At 44.2% G+C, this 14,551-nt stretch overlaps 1 protein-coding gene across 1 annotated transcript in view; it reads left to right on the top strand.

The window, feature by feature from the left end:
* Wif1 (WNT inhibitory factor 1) overlaps positions 1-8,036 on the top strand; it is a 65,902-nt gene extending 57,866 nt beyond the window's left edge. The window contains exons 8-10 of the mRNA XM_052753777.1: positions 3,701-3,796; positions 4,357-4,452; positions 7,202-8,036. Coding sequence (XP_052609737.1) covers positions 3,701-3,796; positions 4,357-4,452; positions 7,202-7,323 — 314 coding nt within the window. The 3' untranslated portion in view covers positions 7,324-8,036. The remainder of the gene's footprint in view (positions 1-3,700; positions 3,797-4,356; positions 4,453-7,201) is intronic.
* Positions 8,037-14,551: the final 6,515 nt, after the last annotated feature.

Below are 14,551 nucleotides of genomic sequence, written 5' to 3' on the forward strand. Positions count from 1 at the left end.
GATAAAGACATCTTGAGCTAACCCCCCTCAATTTTCTCCCTGTGCTCAGCCCCAGACATTGCATACTTTGTTTACGAGTCTTTGTTCGTGGGTTCATTTCATGTAAGGATGCCTTTTCATGCCTTTGTGTTTATGAACTTTCCTCTGGCAAAGGTGCGCTCTCTCTCTCTCTCTCTCTCTCTCTCTCTCTCTCTCTCTCTCTCTCTCTCTCTCTCCCTCTCCCTGCCTTTCTTCCTTTCCTCCCCCCACCTTCTCTCTCTTCTGTTTTTGTTTTTTTGTTTGTTTTTTAAATTCTAACTGGACCAAAAATGTAGGGTTTTGAAGCTCATCATAGAGATCCAGCCACAAGTTTTATTCAAATTCCTTTAGAAAACTTCCTGTTTTCTGTGAAAGGGAGCACTACCCGAAAGTGGGGAGGGAGTGGGGAGCAGACATAGGTCTGGAGTTGAAGTTTCTCTGAGTGCACAGACAGAAGGCAGAATTGAACCATTTGTTCTTTTTTTTTTTTTAGTGAATGTCTAATTCACATACCATAAGATTCGGCATTTTACATGTATCATCCTGCATATCCACAAGTTATGCTGTCCCCTCGATCTGATTTCAGAACAAACTATGACCACCCTAAATAACAGTTTATATGTATGTTTATTAGAAATGTCTCCCAAGTCCCCGCATAATCCCAGGGCCTGACAACTATCAATCTACCCTCTTTCTCTCTAGCTTTACCTATTCTAAACACCTCATATAAATGGAGTCAAATGAGAGTTAGTGTTTTGTGCCCAGCTTCTTCCCTTCAAGGCCGTTGTTTTCAAGGACTGCACATGGTGCAGAATGCCAGTCCATCACTCCTTTCTATTGTTGAGCAACATCCAGCTGTGTGGGTAGAATTCATTTGTTTATTCACTTATCAGTCGAGGAACATTTGAATTGTTCCCACGCGGGAAAAGAAAGTTAGACGGTCGGAGAAAATAATCAAAAAACCACTCAACATTCCAAGGCCCACACATGGCAGGTGCCAGTCAGCCCTTGAAGACCTCTGTACAGCGCTTTCCTCTTGTCTGTGAAATAGAGTTACGGCATGAAGTGATCCCACAGTCTCACAGGTGGGGGACGCTGGGTGTCTTCACTCCGTGGTAGATGCCTTATGGTCTGGCATTGTTCTCACAAGGACTCCTCCATGGGTTACACGAAAACACTGTTTAAACTGCGAAAGCACTGTGTAATCTTCCTCAGGCAACACATCACCTCTACAAATAGGTTGACTTCTTGGGGGTCTCAGTAGACCTGTTTCCAATCAATATAACGTGGTGGCAAAGTATTCTCAGGCAAAAGAAGTCAGTATTAAAACGTTTTGGGTATTCTGAATACTAAAACAGTCAGATGGTGCTATCTGATACTATGGTCATTGAACTAGCTGTGGCCTAACAGCCCCCTGCAATCTCATTCTGCTGGGTAAGAACCTGGAGAGACCTTCCTGTCCTCCCCCTGTGGTCTCCCTCTCAGCTGAGATGAACCTAAGAGTCTTCATTTTTCTCTTACCAAGAACATGACGGGACCGATAGAATCGGGGAGAACTCTCTACCAGTTAGACTGCATTGTTCCCCATCACCAAGTTCATCCCCACCCCCACCCCCCCATGGAGCACAGAGCTCACCAACTCTTCACACGGAGGAGCAGTGTATCTCTTCCACTGAGTAATGATCATCCCACATGGAGCTGTCTTGATCCAGCTGTGCTGGGGTCACATGCTTCTTTGGAAGTTTGGAGTTAGAGCCTTTCCTGCAAATGGCGTTCTTCAGAAAAACGAGACTCTTTGGGACTTTTAGTGGTCAATAAACCGGTGGTCTTTGAGAATGGGAATGAAAGGTCATCTTTGAGACTGAGAATGTAGCTTCATTGGGACAAGAGTACTTGTGTAACATGCACAAGGCCTGTGTTTGATCCCCAGTACTGAATAAAACTGTCTATGATGGTGCACACCTTTGAGCCAGCACTGGGAATATGGGGGTAAAAGGATCAAAAAGAAGTTCAAGGCCATCCTTAGCTACATGGTGAATTGAACTGGAGCCCAGCCAGGCCACATGAGACTCTGTCTCAAGAAAGAGAGGGGTGGGCTTTGGGGGGGGGGGAAGCTGAATTTCTAGTCTATCTCAGAGCCCTTAGCCTTCCAACACTGTTGTGTGTATACTGTCTTCATGACTAAATGTGGCTTTGTCCAATTTGTAAACAAATAAAGTTCTTTGGGGTGAGTAAAAAGTAAAAACTAAAGTGTTTGTGGCAAAACAATTTTCACATGGAATTCAATTCTTTAGTTAAAAACAGTGCTTATTAGTAAAGAGCATTATAGTTTGCTTTGTTTCAAGCTTTCTTTGGTCATTAAAAAAATCAGTGAGTGAAAGGTGAGTTTGTTAATGCTAATGATTTTATTAGTAAAATAAAATAAAATAAAATAAAATAAAAGGACAAGAACAAAAGCCCAAACTGGGTCACCACTGAAGTCTCGTGGCCGTTGGCTGTCTTTGGGACATCATCATGCACTCAGCAGGATGCAGCTTCAGTTTTGGGTTAACAGTCCCTTATCAGTTCCTTCTAAGAAGTTGTCCTTTAAATAGAAAATTCTAGATCGTAGAGGAAAATAAACACTTGTAGCATAAGAAAGGAGAACATGGTTGCATAGTTCTTGCATCTCTGGTCCTGTTCCAGTTTTAAAATTCTAGGGTTCGAAGCTCTGTGAAAACATTAGCAATGTTGATTCGATGCAGAGTTAACAGGGAGAAGGGTGCATCCTTAGGCTCTCAGACAGTCCAGAAAAATTGGTAGTTATGGCAAAAGGGACCAGCCCCTCACTCCACCCCTTTCTATAGCAACCTGTCCCCTCATCTGACCTGTTCCATCCATGTTCCTCCCACCCAGGGGCATCTCTGAGTCCTTCTGCATTACATGCTGCCATTCTACCATGGCAGTGAGAAGATGTCCTCTCCAAAGGACAATAAACCAGTGGGCGTCAGATGCCACGAAACAAACGCTCCCCTCTGTTCTTTCCAGCCAAACTCTCATGTGCTTCTGATCTAATCCTTGGGCGGCCGGACCGGCAGGACAGGGTCCAGTTGCCCATCGTGGTGACTGACCCACAAGCACGCTTCATGTTGTCTTTTCTTTCCTTCTCCGCTGCACTCTGTTCATGTCCCCGTTCCCGTCTCCAAGGTCCCCTTCTCCCGGTTAAGCTACCGAAATGCAAACTTTCTGAAAGATGATGCCAGGCTCAGGCTGTCATCAGGTGTGGGTATAGACAGACTTCCTTCCAGAAAAAGGGGTTTGCAAAAACCAGGAGTTGTAGAAAAGCTCATGTAGTGAGTCAGTCACGTATGGAGCTCCAGAACAATGTATGAAACAACAAGCATGCAGGAGCCAGGTTAGTTTGTGCTTCCTATTTTTTGGGCATTTGGCAACATATTCATTATGGAAAAAAGAGGCATTATATATAACATAATATGATATAATATAATTCATATAATATATAATATAATACAGATAATCATATCAACGTATTAGCTTGTCTCCAAAACAAAGACAATATTAAAGCCAGAAGGGACCTAAAATAGATGGAAATGACTGCCGTTTCAAAGCATTGTTAGTCCTTTGAAAGATGTAATTACTGTTGAACAAAGCCCTTCCTTACTTAATTTCCTCTCTACTGCAGGCAAATGCCCACAACCCTGCCGAAATGGAGGTAAATGCATTGGTAAAAGCAAATGTAAGTGTCCCAAAGGTTACCAAGGAGACCTCTGTTCTAAGCGTAAGTACCATACACGGTGGCGGTACGGGTGCAGGGTAATTGCAATTAGTGTCTTCTCTGGATATAACATCCATTCCTGCTGCGTGTTGTCTAGACATCAGGGTTGACTTTTTTTTCCCCCTGATGTATATGCTTCCTTTAATTAGACCACAGGTGGGGGGCCCTGCATATAAAATATTTATGCCCAAGCTGAAATCTTTCATTTTTTCTTAAATTTTGTTTGTTTTATCTATTAGGGACTTCTTGAAAGGAATAATCTCCCTCCATCCAGTAGTTTCAAAACTCTCACTGAGAGTCTTTGTGTATGAGAAACAGGATGCTTAGTAGAAAGATCATTCCTAAGGATTTTTTTTTTTTTTTTTTTTTTGCCAACTTTGAAGCTGACTTTTGGCTGGAAAGTGACTTAGACAAAAAAGAAAAAAGAAAAACCAAAACCCAATAACAGAAGCCAAAACTAACACATTCTAAAGAACTAAAGGGAAAGTAACTACATAGCTGTGTTTAAAAGAAAGACACAGGGAAATCAAGGAAGCAATAGCTTTGCTCTGCTCTGATTCCAGCGGTCTGCGAGCCTGGCTGCGGCGCTCACGGGACCTGCCACGAACCCAACAAATGCCAATGTCAAGAAGGCTGGCACGGGAGACACTGTAATAAAAGTGAGTAGAGGCCATCCAGGGAGCGGGCTCTTCGGATGACCTGTACCTCAGCCCTGCCTGCTCTGTCATTAGCGACCATTTCTCTGCCCCCCTGCCCATCTCCTCTTTCAACTTCAAAGCCAACTAAGCTATAGAAGAGAAGAAGGCATGGAAAATGCCACCAGATCTGTAAGACATCACAAATATTCTCCACTCAAATTAATAATTCAGGCTGGTTCAGTAATTTGGTGTATTGAGGGAAGAAACTGATTAGCTAAAGTTCTTCCCTCCTTCCCTCCTTCCCTCCTTCCCTCCTTCCCTCCCTCCCTCCTTCCTTCCTTTAACTGTAGTCCTGGGGATCCAACCCCACCATGAGCCTCGCTAGGCAAGTGTTCTGGGCTCTAAGCTACAGTCTGCCCTCAAGACATTAAATGAACATCAGTACCTATTGCCCTCTGGTTTCAGAAATCAAGCTTTATCAATTTATATATCATACGTAACACGTTTTATTTTTTGAGATCTTTGGGTGGCATTCAATATAATGTTTAGATGAGTTATCTTGGAGGAAAGGACAGGCCCACGGAAGCCCTCCCTGGGAAAACATTCTAATGTATTTGTGTCTTTCGGATTTACTGACTCCCTCAAATGAACTAGTGATGTAGATAAACCATAGGACTATTTTATGTATGAAATGACGCTTGATAGATCCAACCATTCTGCACTGACTGCTGTCCCTCCCCTGTGCTAAGCAGGAATCCAGGCATTGGGGCTCCATGAACAAATAGAAGGAAAAGACCTTGTGGGGAACAGGGTCCAGGGTGGGGGGAGGGCCAATCAACAGACAAACAAAATGGCAGCATTTTAGTCCATCTGGCACCCAGAACAGTCTCCTGTGCACACGTCTACCACTGCCTACCTTGCTTTAAGGAAAAGGAAATTTGGGTCGTGAAACACTTCTACAACCAATTATCTCCATCCTGTTGCACCTCCAGAATAACAAGCTACGAATCTGAATAAGTCACTTTCAAATCCAATATTTTTCTAGATCAGTCTTCAGAGGGCAGTGCATGCAACCCAGTGAGCATGCCCAGTGAGCTGGGTACAAAGGTACTGTCGCCCATCCAAAAATGAAAGCCCGTTAGGAGCCTTCCTGTCACAGAGCTATGAGGAGACCACCATGTGGCACTCCAAGCGGAGACCACACTGGTTCATCCGCCATCAGCATCTCTTTCAGAGCAAGGCATTGCCCCAGAGCAGGGTGCCCTGGTGTGTCGATGGCAACCCCGCTCTGGAGCAGCCTCCCAGCTCTTATGTACATCAACTGAGGAGAATCAAGCTGAAAGGATGGGGTTTATTTTGACTAGAGGGAGGTAACGGGGAAGCTCTGAGTCACAGAGTTCTGGTAAAGAGCCGATTCCCAGTGGGGTGGCACGTTGGGAGGTCCTAGGCACCCGGGCATCATGGAGGGGAGGAGGGTCCTGGAGACAGACCAACTCTGTGTCTGCTTAGGCTCTCCCACCCTAGCAGGGCGGTTGGGCTTCATGGGTGGCAAGCCAGGCAGGCAGCACGGGAAGGATTTCTTCCAGGGCATTGTTAGCTCGTGTTTTGACCATTCCGAGAGCTGGTAGTCTACATCCCGACAAGTCAAAGCAACACATTCGGCAAAGAGACTCTGTTCTCAATAGCTGTGGAACAGCATGCTTGCATTTAAAAACCACAAGGAACATATGACATGTTGAATTTGATTGACTCTGATGCACAGGAAGATGGAGACAGATTTTTTTTTTTTTTTAAAGATGTAATTGCTGTCTTGGATCCATTTTAGGAAAGCAAAAAAAAAAAAAAAAAAAAAAAAAAACGAGCCAGTGTCCCCAGCACCTCCAGAAATTCACGAATGGAAAGAAAGGAGGCTCATGTTTCATAAACAGAGTTGGAGATGGATGGATGACCACTTGGAGCAAAATTTACAAATCCTACCAATAGGAGTCAGCTCAAATCATAGCTCTTCTTTACCATACAGAGCAAGGTCCTAATTCCAATAGAACGCCTGTGTTGTATGAGCGGGGTAAACTTCATCCAGGGGTCTGGATAAAGACTGTAAGCTGAGCTGTTATGCTGAACTGCTTTAGCATAAGTGAGGCTGGTCTGGTAATGGATTGAAAAGAATCCGTCACCAAATCCTCAGCAGGAGCACTGGAGACCTTGGTGTAGGACCAGCCCTTCCATTCGGTCATCTGAACAGTAGGACTGGGCAAAGTTCACTCGGTAGAGTGCATGCCTAGCACACGCAGAGCCCTGGGTTTGAGTCCCAGCACCGAATAATCCTGGCCTGGTGAGGTGCATCTGTCATCCCCAGCTCTCAGGAGATGGAGGAATGATGAGATCAAGAGTTCAAAGTCAAGCTGGTTTATAAGAGACTGTCCAGAGAGAGAGAGACAGACAGAGACAGAGACAGAGAGAGAGAGAGAGAGAGAGAGAGAGAGAGAGAGAGAGAGAGAGAGAGAGACTTCCTACACAGCCAAAATACAAAATACATAGTGAGTGGCAAGTCCAATGGAAAACAGATCTAGCGGAGTAAGTCAAAATGGGCTTTTAGTAAACAGAGACTCGAACCTGTCACTCGCCATTTATTCAGAGAGCCCTGTGTGGTCACTACGGTCTCACTCAGGGTTAAAATAAGGGAAAATGGTTTCCTTCGAACGGTTAACGAAGAATCTGAAGGGCCCGTTCTTGGAGTTTCTTTTCTTCTAAGCTGTGAATAATTTTGCAGGGTACGGAGCCAGCCTCATGCATGCCCCGAGGCCAGCAGGCGCCAGGCAGGAGCAGCGAACGCCCTCACTTAAAAAGGCCGAGGCGCGGCGGGATCCACCTGAATCCAATTACATCTGGTGAACTCCACCAGCCGAAACGGTTCGAGTTACACCAAGTTCATAGCCTTGGTTAGCCTTTCATGTGTTGAATGTTCAAATGATGCTCATTACACTTTAGAATACTGGCCTGAATTTTATTAGCTTCGTTATAAATCCCTGGGCTGATATTTACTCTTCCTTTAAGGTTTTCTAAGTATGTCTAGCATGATGGTATAGATTTTCCTCTTTCAGTCCTTCGGAACAGATCTTACGTCAGTTGGTCAGGTTAAAAATTTGTCTTTTGGGTGTGTAGTTGGCAGATATTTGCAAAATTCCAACACATTTGTGGTGTTAGGGTGGAGGAGATTAGAGGCTAAAGTGAGTATGATACATAAATCACAAGGGTTTAGATAAAGCAGTTAATAGTGTTGAAGCTACAGGATTTCAAACTTTATTGTCAAATATCTGGACATTTGTCTAATTGATATTTCAATTGCCCTCCCTGATCTTGAGGTGCATACAATATTATTTCACCCCTGCTATTATCTTAGACAGTTTAGTTTTGAGGGGGAACAAAGTCAAAAAAAATTACACTGTGTTAGTGGCATTTAAACAATATAATATATTGTAAACACAACGAAATAAGGAATATAATGTATGAAGTCTTTTCATTGGATGGAAGCAATATAATATATTGTAAATGAAACACAGCTCTTACGTAATAAACATTTTATAACTGTTTGTATGTATAAAAAAGGCGCTGCGTTCATTTTCTGAGTGTTGTGGGGGGGGGGTCTTTGTATGACTGCTAGTTTATGGAAATAAAGCTGGTTGCTATACCATGGTGCTTAGTATCATCACAAAAGAGAGAAGAAGTTGGCTTCAAATCTGCCTCCTCCCTCCTCCCTCCTCCTCCCTCCTCTCTCCTCCCTCCTCCCTCCTCCCTCCCAGCTCTCTCACTCTACCCCAGGGCACATTGTCACTGCCGTCAAGACTCCCACTCAGGTCGCATCTCAGCTTGTCATTTCTTTCAAGGAATCTGCTCGACCTGAGATGTACTAAGCACGTTTCCACTTGTGCTTTCTGTTTTATTAATGTTACGGAGTGGCTGAGACTGATCATGGATTAGGAAGTAGGCACACGGCTGCGACGTCCAAGCCTTCGTGCTACCACCGCAGGTCATGGTGGAAGGCACAAGGACAAAAAAAACGAAGACACAAGAGCAAGAGGGAGCTGAACTTGTGTTTGCAACAACCAAACGCCGAGGCAGCTAACCTACTGGGCAAGAACCTTCACTGATGACTCGCAAAGGGCGGGAGCCTCAGGAGGCAATCACTGCTTACCAGGTTGAGGAAGACCGGCTCTCTCTTTTTCCCCCAGGGTACTCTTGAGGAGGGAGAAGTGAGAAGTATATAGACAGAAATATAGAGGAGAGAGACAGTTAGAAACATAGGATAGCCTCGGGAGGGCCTGAGTCAAAACCCACCAGCCCCTTCTGTCTCTACTAAAGGGCTTTTAAAAGAATGCCAAGGGGTGGAGCAAAAGATACCCCCCCCCCCCCGCTGCCCCCCGCACGGCCAAGTGCAGACCATCCCAGACACCTGGTGACCACACATGTGGTCAAGCCATCCCCCTGATGCAGCCCTGCTGTGTAAAGCAAGCTCAGATCTCACCAGGAAACCTTTGTGGGCTGCCACACTAAGGGACCCCTCCCTCCGACAGTTGGGTCGGGAATTACACTTCCAACATTAGGATTTGGGGGGATCACTGCAAGCCATAGCAATACCCCGCCAGTGGGAGGCCGTCTAAGGCTGGTTAAAGGCTTCAGAATTTCACAAGTGTAAAGCACCACCAATTCATCGTTTAACCTACTGACCCCAAGTACCCAACGTGCTATTTTACTATCCTATAAAGCAACTATTACTGTGTCCATTACTGTAGGTAGGAAGTCCAAGTATGGAGACAGTAAGAAATGTACCCTACGTCACCAATGGTAGGCACAGAGTTTAAACTGTGCCATCTGACCCCAAGGTGAGAAGAACAGGCTACGTTCCGCCTTCCCGCATGCACCGTGAAACCCCAAAACTTTAGAGAGCAGCTTCCCAACACATGCTGCTCCATCCTCTTTCTCTAGGGGGGAGGGTAGGCTTTATCTCACAAATAACCTGGATCAAACAGGGTTTCTTCCGGCTAGGGAGGGGCATGACCAGCTGTTTGGTGTAGGGCGTGAGGGACAGGAAAAGAAGACAGATGACATGCAAAATTACAGACTGAAGTAATCAACACTGACCATCTGCAGCCCCTTTTAATTACGGACTCCACTAGAAATTCGTGGGTACAGTGGCTATGGACTGTTTGCCTGGTGCACATGAAGTGCTGGGCTCAGTCATCAGCACCACAGAAAACTGGGCATGGTGGCACACATCTGTATTCTCAGCACTCAAGAACGGCGGCAAGAGAATCAGAAGTTCCAAGTCATCCTTGGGTACATAATGAAAGATGTGTTTGAGTGTGAGCAGGGGGGGACGGTAGCCTAGGAGGCCAGAATAGGGTATCAGATCCCCTGGAGCTGTGTTAGCAGGTTGTTGTGAACCATCTGACATGGGTATTGGGAACCGAACTCGGGTCTTTTACAAGAGCAGCAAGCATGCTTAACAAGTGAGTGAGTCATCTTTCTATCCTCACATACTGAGTTTGAGGCCTGTCTCTTTCTCAGAGAGGGAGAGGAGGAGACTTATATGAACACCATAAAAGCCAGGAATGTTTAAAGGGCAGAAAAATATAAAAATAAAGATAAACTATAATATCCAATATCCAAGTCACAAACCCCAAATCGTTTTATATATATGCATATATATGCACACACACACACACACACACACACACACACACACACATATATACCCACATCCCAAAGGACACACCACATAACTAGAGAAATACCTGAAATAACTTCAGAGTCAGTGACTCAAAAGAGGTTTCAGACCTAAGCAGGAGTTGGATGACCAGCTAAAGATAGGGTTCCCAATAGGGAGACACCCGAATGTCAATGTCAATGACTGAAACAGGGCACTAGAAGAACACACATGGGGCAGGAGTAAGTGTTTCCAGAGATGTTCGGTTTAAAGTTCCATTGGATTGTCTCATTGGAAATGCCTGGTAGGCACTTGGAAATACAAATACAAGTAGGTACTCAAGGCCAATGACTAGCTCATTACTAGCCATATTATAAGTGATTCATACTCATTATATATTGAACAATTTAGATAAACACGTGCGCACACACACACACACACACACACACACACACACACACACACACATAGAAGAGGTCTCGGGCTGAGCCTATGGTCTAGCTCAGTGTGGTTTTATTCCCTGGTGGTTTTAGATTCTATATGTAATCAGCATTCTTTGATACCTATATATGGCCTTTATTATGTAGCTGAGCGTTGAGGGTTCCAGGCTACCAGGTGTATTATGACTCTTCATTCAAAAATATTCCTTTGGTTACCTTGTCAATATGTGCAGAGCCACAACACTGGAAACCAGCTTTAAAACGAAGATTGATAATTGTTACTGTATAGGATCTGAAATAATTGTTTTGGTTCATATAAAGTTACTCATAAGGGAAGTAGGAAGGCAGAGAAGGAGGAGAAGGAAGGTCATTGCATAAAACACCTCTATAAATATTTTAAGAGTTAAAGACTAGGAAAATGGTTCAACCAGTAAAGGCTCTTGCTAACTGACAGCCTAAGTTCAATCCCCAGAAGCCACAAGGTAGGAGGAGAGGACTTTGCTGGTTTGAATGAGAATGGCCTCCAGAGGCTCATATATTTGAATGCTTGGTTCTCAGTTGGTGGGAACTGTTTGGGAAGGATTAGGAGGTGTGGCCTCTGTTGGAGGAGGTGTGTCACTGGATGGTTTTTGAGTTTTCAAAAGCTTATGCTTGTCCCAGTTCTCTCTCTCTCTCTCTCTCTCTCTCTCTCTCTCTCTCTCTCTCTCTCTGTGTGTGTGTGTGTGTGTGTGTGTGTGTGTGTGTGTGTGATACTTGTGTATCCAATGCAAGCTCTCAGCTACTGCTCCAGCACCATGCCTGCTTGCCTGCTGCCGTGCTCCCCACCACAATGGTCATGGACTCACCCTCTGAAACTGTAAGCAAGCCCCCAATAAACTCTTTCTTCTATAAGTTGTCTTGGTGTTTCTTCACGGCAATACAACAGTGACTAAGGTAAGAACCAACCCTGTAAGTTGTCCTCTGACCTCCACATGTTTGCTAGGGGTAAGAGTACCTCCTCACTCAAAAAAAAAAATGTAAAAATGATGGAAAGTTAAGGCATCAAGGGGGGCAAGAAACTCTGAAGAGTTCTGAAAAAACATGGACTGCATGGCATGATGAAATATGGAGGGAAAATGAGGAAATAAAATGAAGTTTAGACCACAAAATGAGGCAAAGAGTGAGGCCAGTCCACAGGTAGGCATGAGCTCTTGCCTCTAAGCTGTTTCATCCACCTCCGAGAGAAAACCACAGCTGACTAGGCTGGAAGTCCCAGTGAGCACAAATACAAGGTAGAGTCATTGCTCAGACAGTAAACCGCAGAAAGCATTTCCACAAAGACAAGAGAGATTAAGGGATGCAGATCTGGGGCTGGAAAGATGGCCCTGTGTTTAGAGCACTTGCTGCTCTTGCAGAGGACCAGAGTTCAGTTCCCAGCACCCACGTCAGACACCTCACAACCACTTGTAACTCCAGTTCTAGGGGATCTAGTGCCCTCTTCTGGCTTCTGAGGGCACCAGGTATGCACATGATACACATACATACATACATACATACATACATACATACAGGCAGAGAGACACACCCATACACTCGAAAAAAAATAAATACTTTTAAATGAGAGAGGAAAAAGGAGAGGGACTATGCATGCTGTGGCAAAGCTGCCTCTTGCCACCCTTTGAAGGAGACATGTCCTCCTCCATGTTCACTTCCAGAGGAACTGTATGAAGAAGAGGTAAGAAAGAAGGCTTCCTTCAGGGTTCTGCTTCCCAGTCATTATCCCAAGACTATTTCTACCACAGTCTCCAGTAAAGTCCAGCCAACCTACCCTAAGGGGAATTTACTAAGTGTTTTGGTTTTAAACACATTCCTTAATTCTTAGCACCGTCACTGCCACGCCGAGTGGTTTCTGTTCTTCTCAATCATATTCAGCATGCTTCTTGAGAGGAGGATTGGTAATGAGGCGTCTTCCCCATCTCAAGTCATACCCAGTTATCCTTGTGACAGAATGGTCCTGGATATGTTGGTCTTAAGTTTTCTCTAAACGAGAGGAGAGAGAAATGTCTCCTGTGGGTTCTCATGATTCCAGTGGCTCACCTCAAGGCCTTTCATGTGTTATCCAAATTCTCTACCACTGAACTAGATCCTCAGCCATTCCCTATGGGTTCTCAGAAAAAGGCCAGAACGCCATGTTTTACATGACACTCCAAATAACATGTACATAAAGCAGTCATAGGGTTCTTTCTTTTCACATCCTTCCAGAAGTCACAAGTGTTCACAATAGGGTACAGTTTAGTGAGAGCATTTCTACCTTGAATGGTAACAGAAGGGTACACAGTGGGGTGAACAAGTTTTCAGTTGGGCTGTGAGAGATGTCCCCTTTCAAAAGATTTTTCTGAAAGCAATAAAAAAAGAAAGAAAAAACAAGTGCCTGTCCAAAGACTCCTGTCTTTGGAGTTCTGTTGTAATAATTCCTAGGCAGTTTGTACAAGTGGTGCAAATATAAAAATTTAATAAGCACGTTGAGCAAATGTCCTCCATATGGCTCAAGATTAAAAAAATAGAAACCCCATACAGGAAACTGACACCATAAAACAAAATACTCAGGTATTCCATAAGCGTCTTATTTCTTGATTTTTAAGGACACTAATGTAAATGCCAAATGTAAATTGATTCTTCATCTGCTTGCTGATTTATAATTGATAAGTATATAAAAGTTACAAATGAAAAATATTTCAATAAGCACAGGAATTTCAGCATTTCCCCTGAGCAAGATCTGCCTTCCTAATCATGTTCAGCTATTAAAATTACCTGACGCTTCTTCAAAGTCCAAACCAACTAGATATCCAAGGGTGACAAGAAAAGTTACCCAGATGTTGAGAAGCTCCCAAAATCCAGCAGAGAGTCACTGAAATGGACTCAGTTCAGAGTAAATACTCAGCTCCCTACTCCAGGTCCATCACTGGGCTGGGTCCTGAGGCTGGACCTGATATTACAGCTGTCAGGGCAGAGACCAGAACAAGGAAGCAGAGCTCTAGACAGCTATAACCCAGGAGGAAGATGAGCTACATCATTGGAGAGGTCCAAAGCAAAAGGAACCCCTGGCTCTCCTTGTTCAAAAAGGAAGAACAGTTCCATGATGGACGCAGCAGACCACGACACCGCTAATACCAGGTCCTGCTTAGCACAGAGCCCTGTGGAGATAGACACACAGTTCATCCCAAAGGAAGCTGGCCCTATCCACAGCCAATTCTTAAGTCCGTGTACAGGTTGAACACTCCTCATTCAAAGATCCAAAATCTGAAACTTTTGGAGAGCCACCATGATGGCACAAGTGGAAAGGCCTCACAATAGACTCCACATGACACACCACGATCAAGGTATACAGAAAAAATTGTACAGAATTGTCTTCCAGCGGGGCACGGTGTCTGTCATCCCAGTACTCAGGATCCTGTCACTAAGGAGCATAATGAGCTCAAGGCCAGCCTGGGTTACATAGTAAGATCCTGACTAAATAAATAAATAGCTTCAGGATGCATATGTGTGTGTATATATATATATATATATATATATATATATATATATATATATATATATATGTGTGTGTGTGTGTGTGTGTATGTATATATATGTATACACACATACATATATACATACATACACACACAAAGAAACTTGTTTTAATGTTTAGACTTGATTTCCAAATCCTAAGATCTCACATCATGTGCACTCAAACAAACAAAAAAAAATTGTTTTTAAAGTTTGCAAGTCTGGAATACTTCTTCTGGTCCCAAGTATTTTGGGTCATTGCATTGCACCTGTCTGAGAGAGTTTCCTTCCTCTGCCTAGGCACTGGCCAGATGACTGTACCTTCAGTTTCATGGCAGACAGTAAGCACCCAGGCCTTGAGAACAGAAGACTCATTAGCCACCAAGCTAGTTACATCAATGGCCATTGCAAACGTCTTCTGGATTAACGTCACAAAGACCAAACACCG

This window comes from Peromyscus californicus, unplaced genomic scaffold (assembly GCF_007827085.1).
Source record: "Peromyscus californicus insignis strain IS unplaced genomic scaffold, ASM782708v3 Scaffold_24__1_contigs__length_46423439, whole genome shotgun sequence".
NCBI lineage: Eukaryota > Metazoa > Chordata > Mammalia > Rodentia > Cricetidae > Peromyscus > Peromyscus californicus.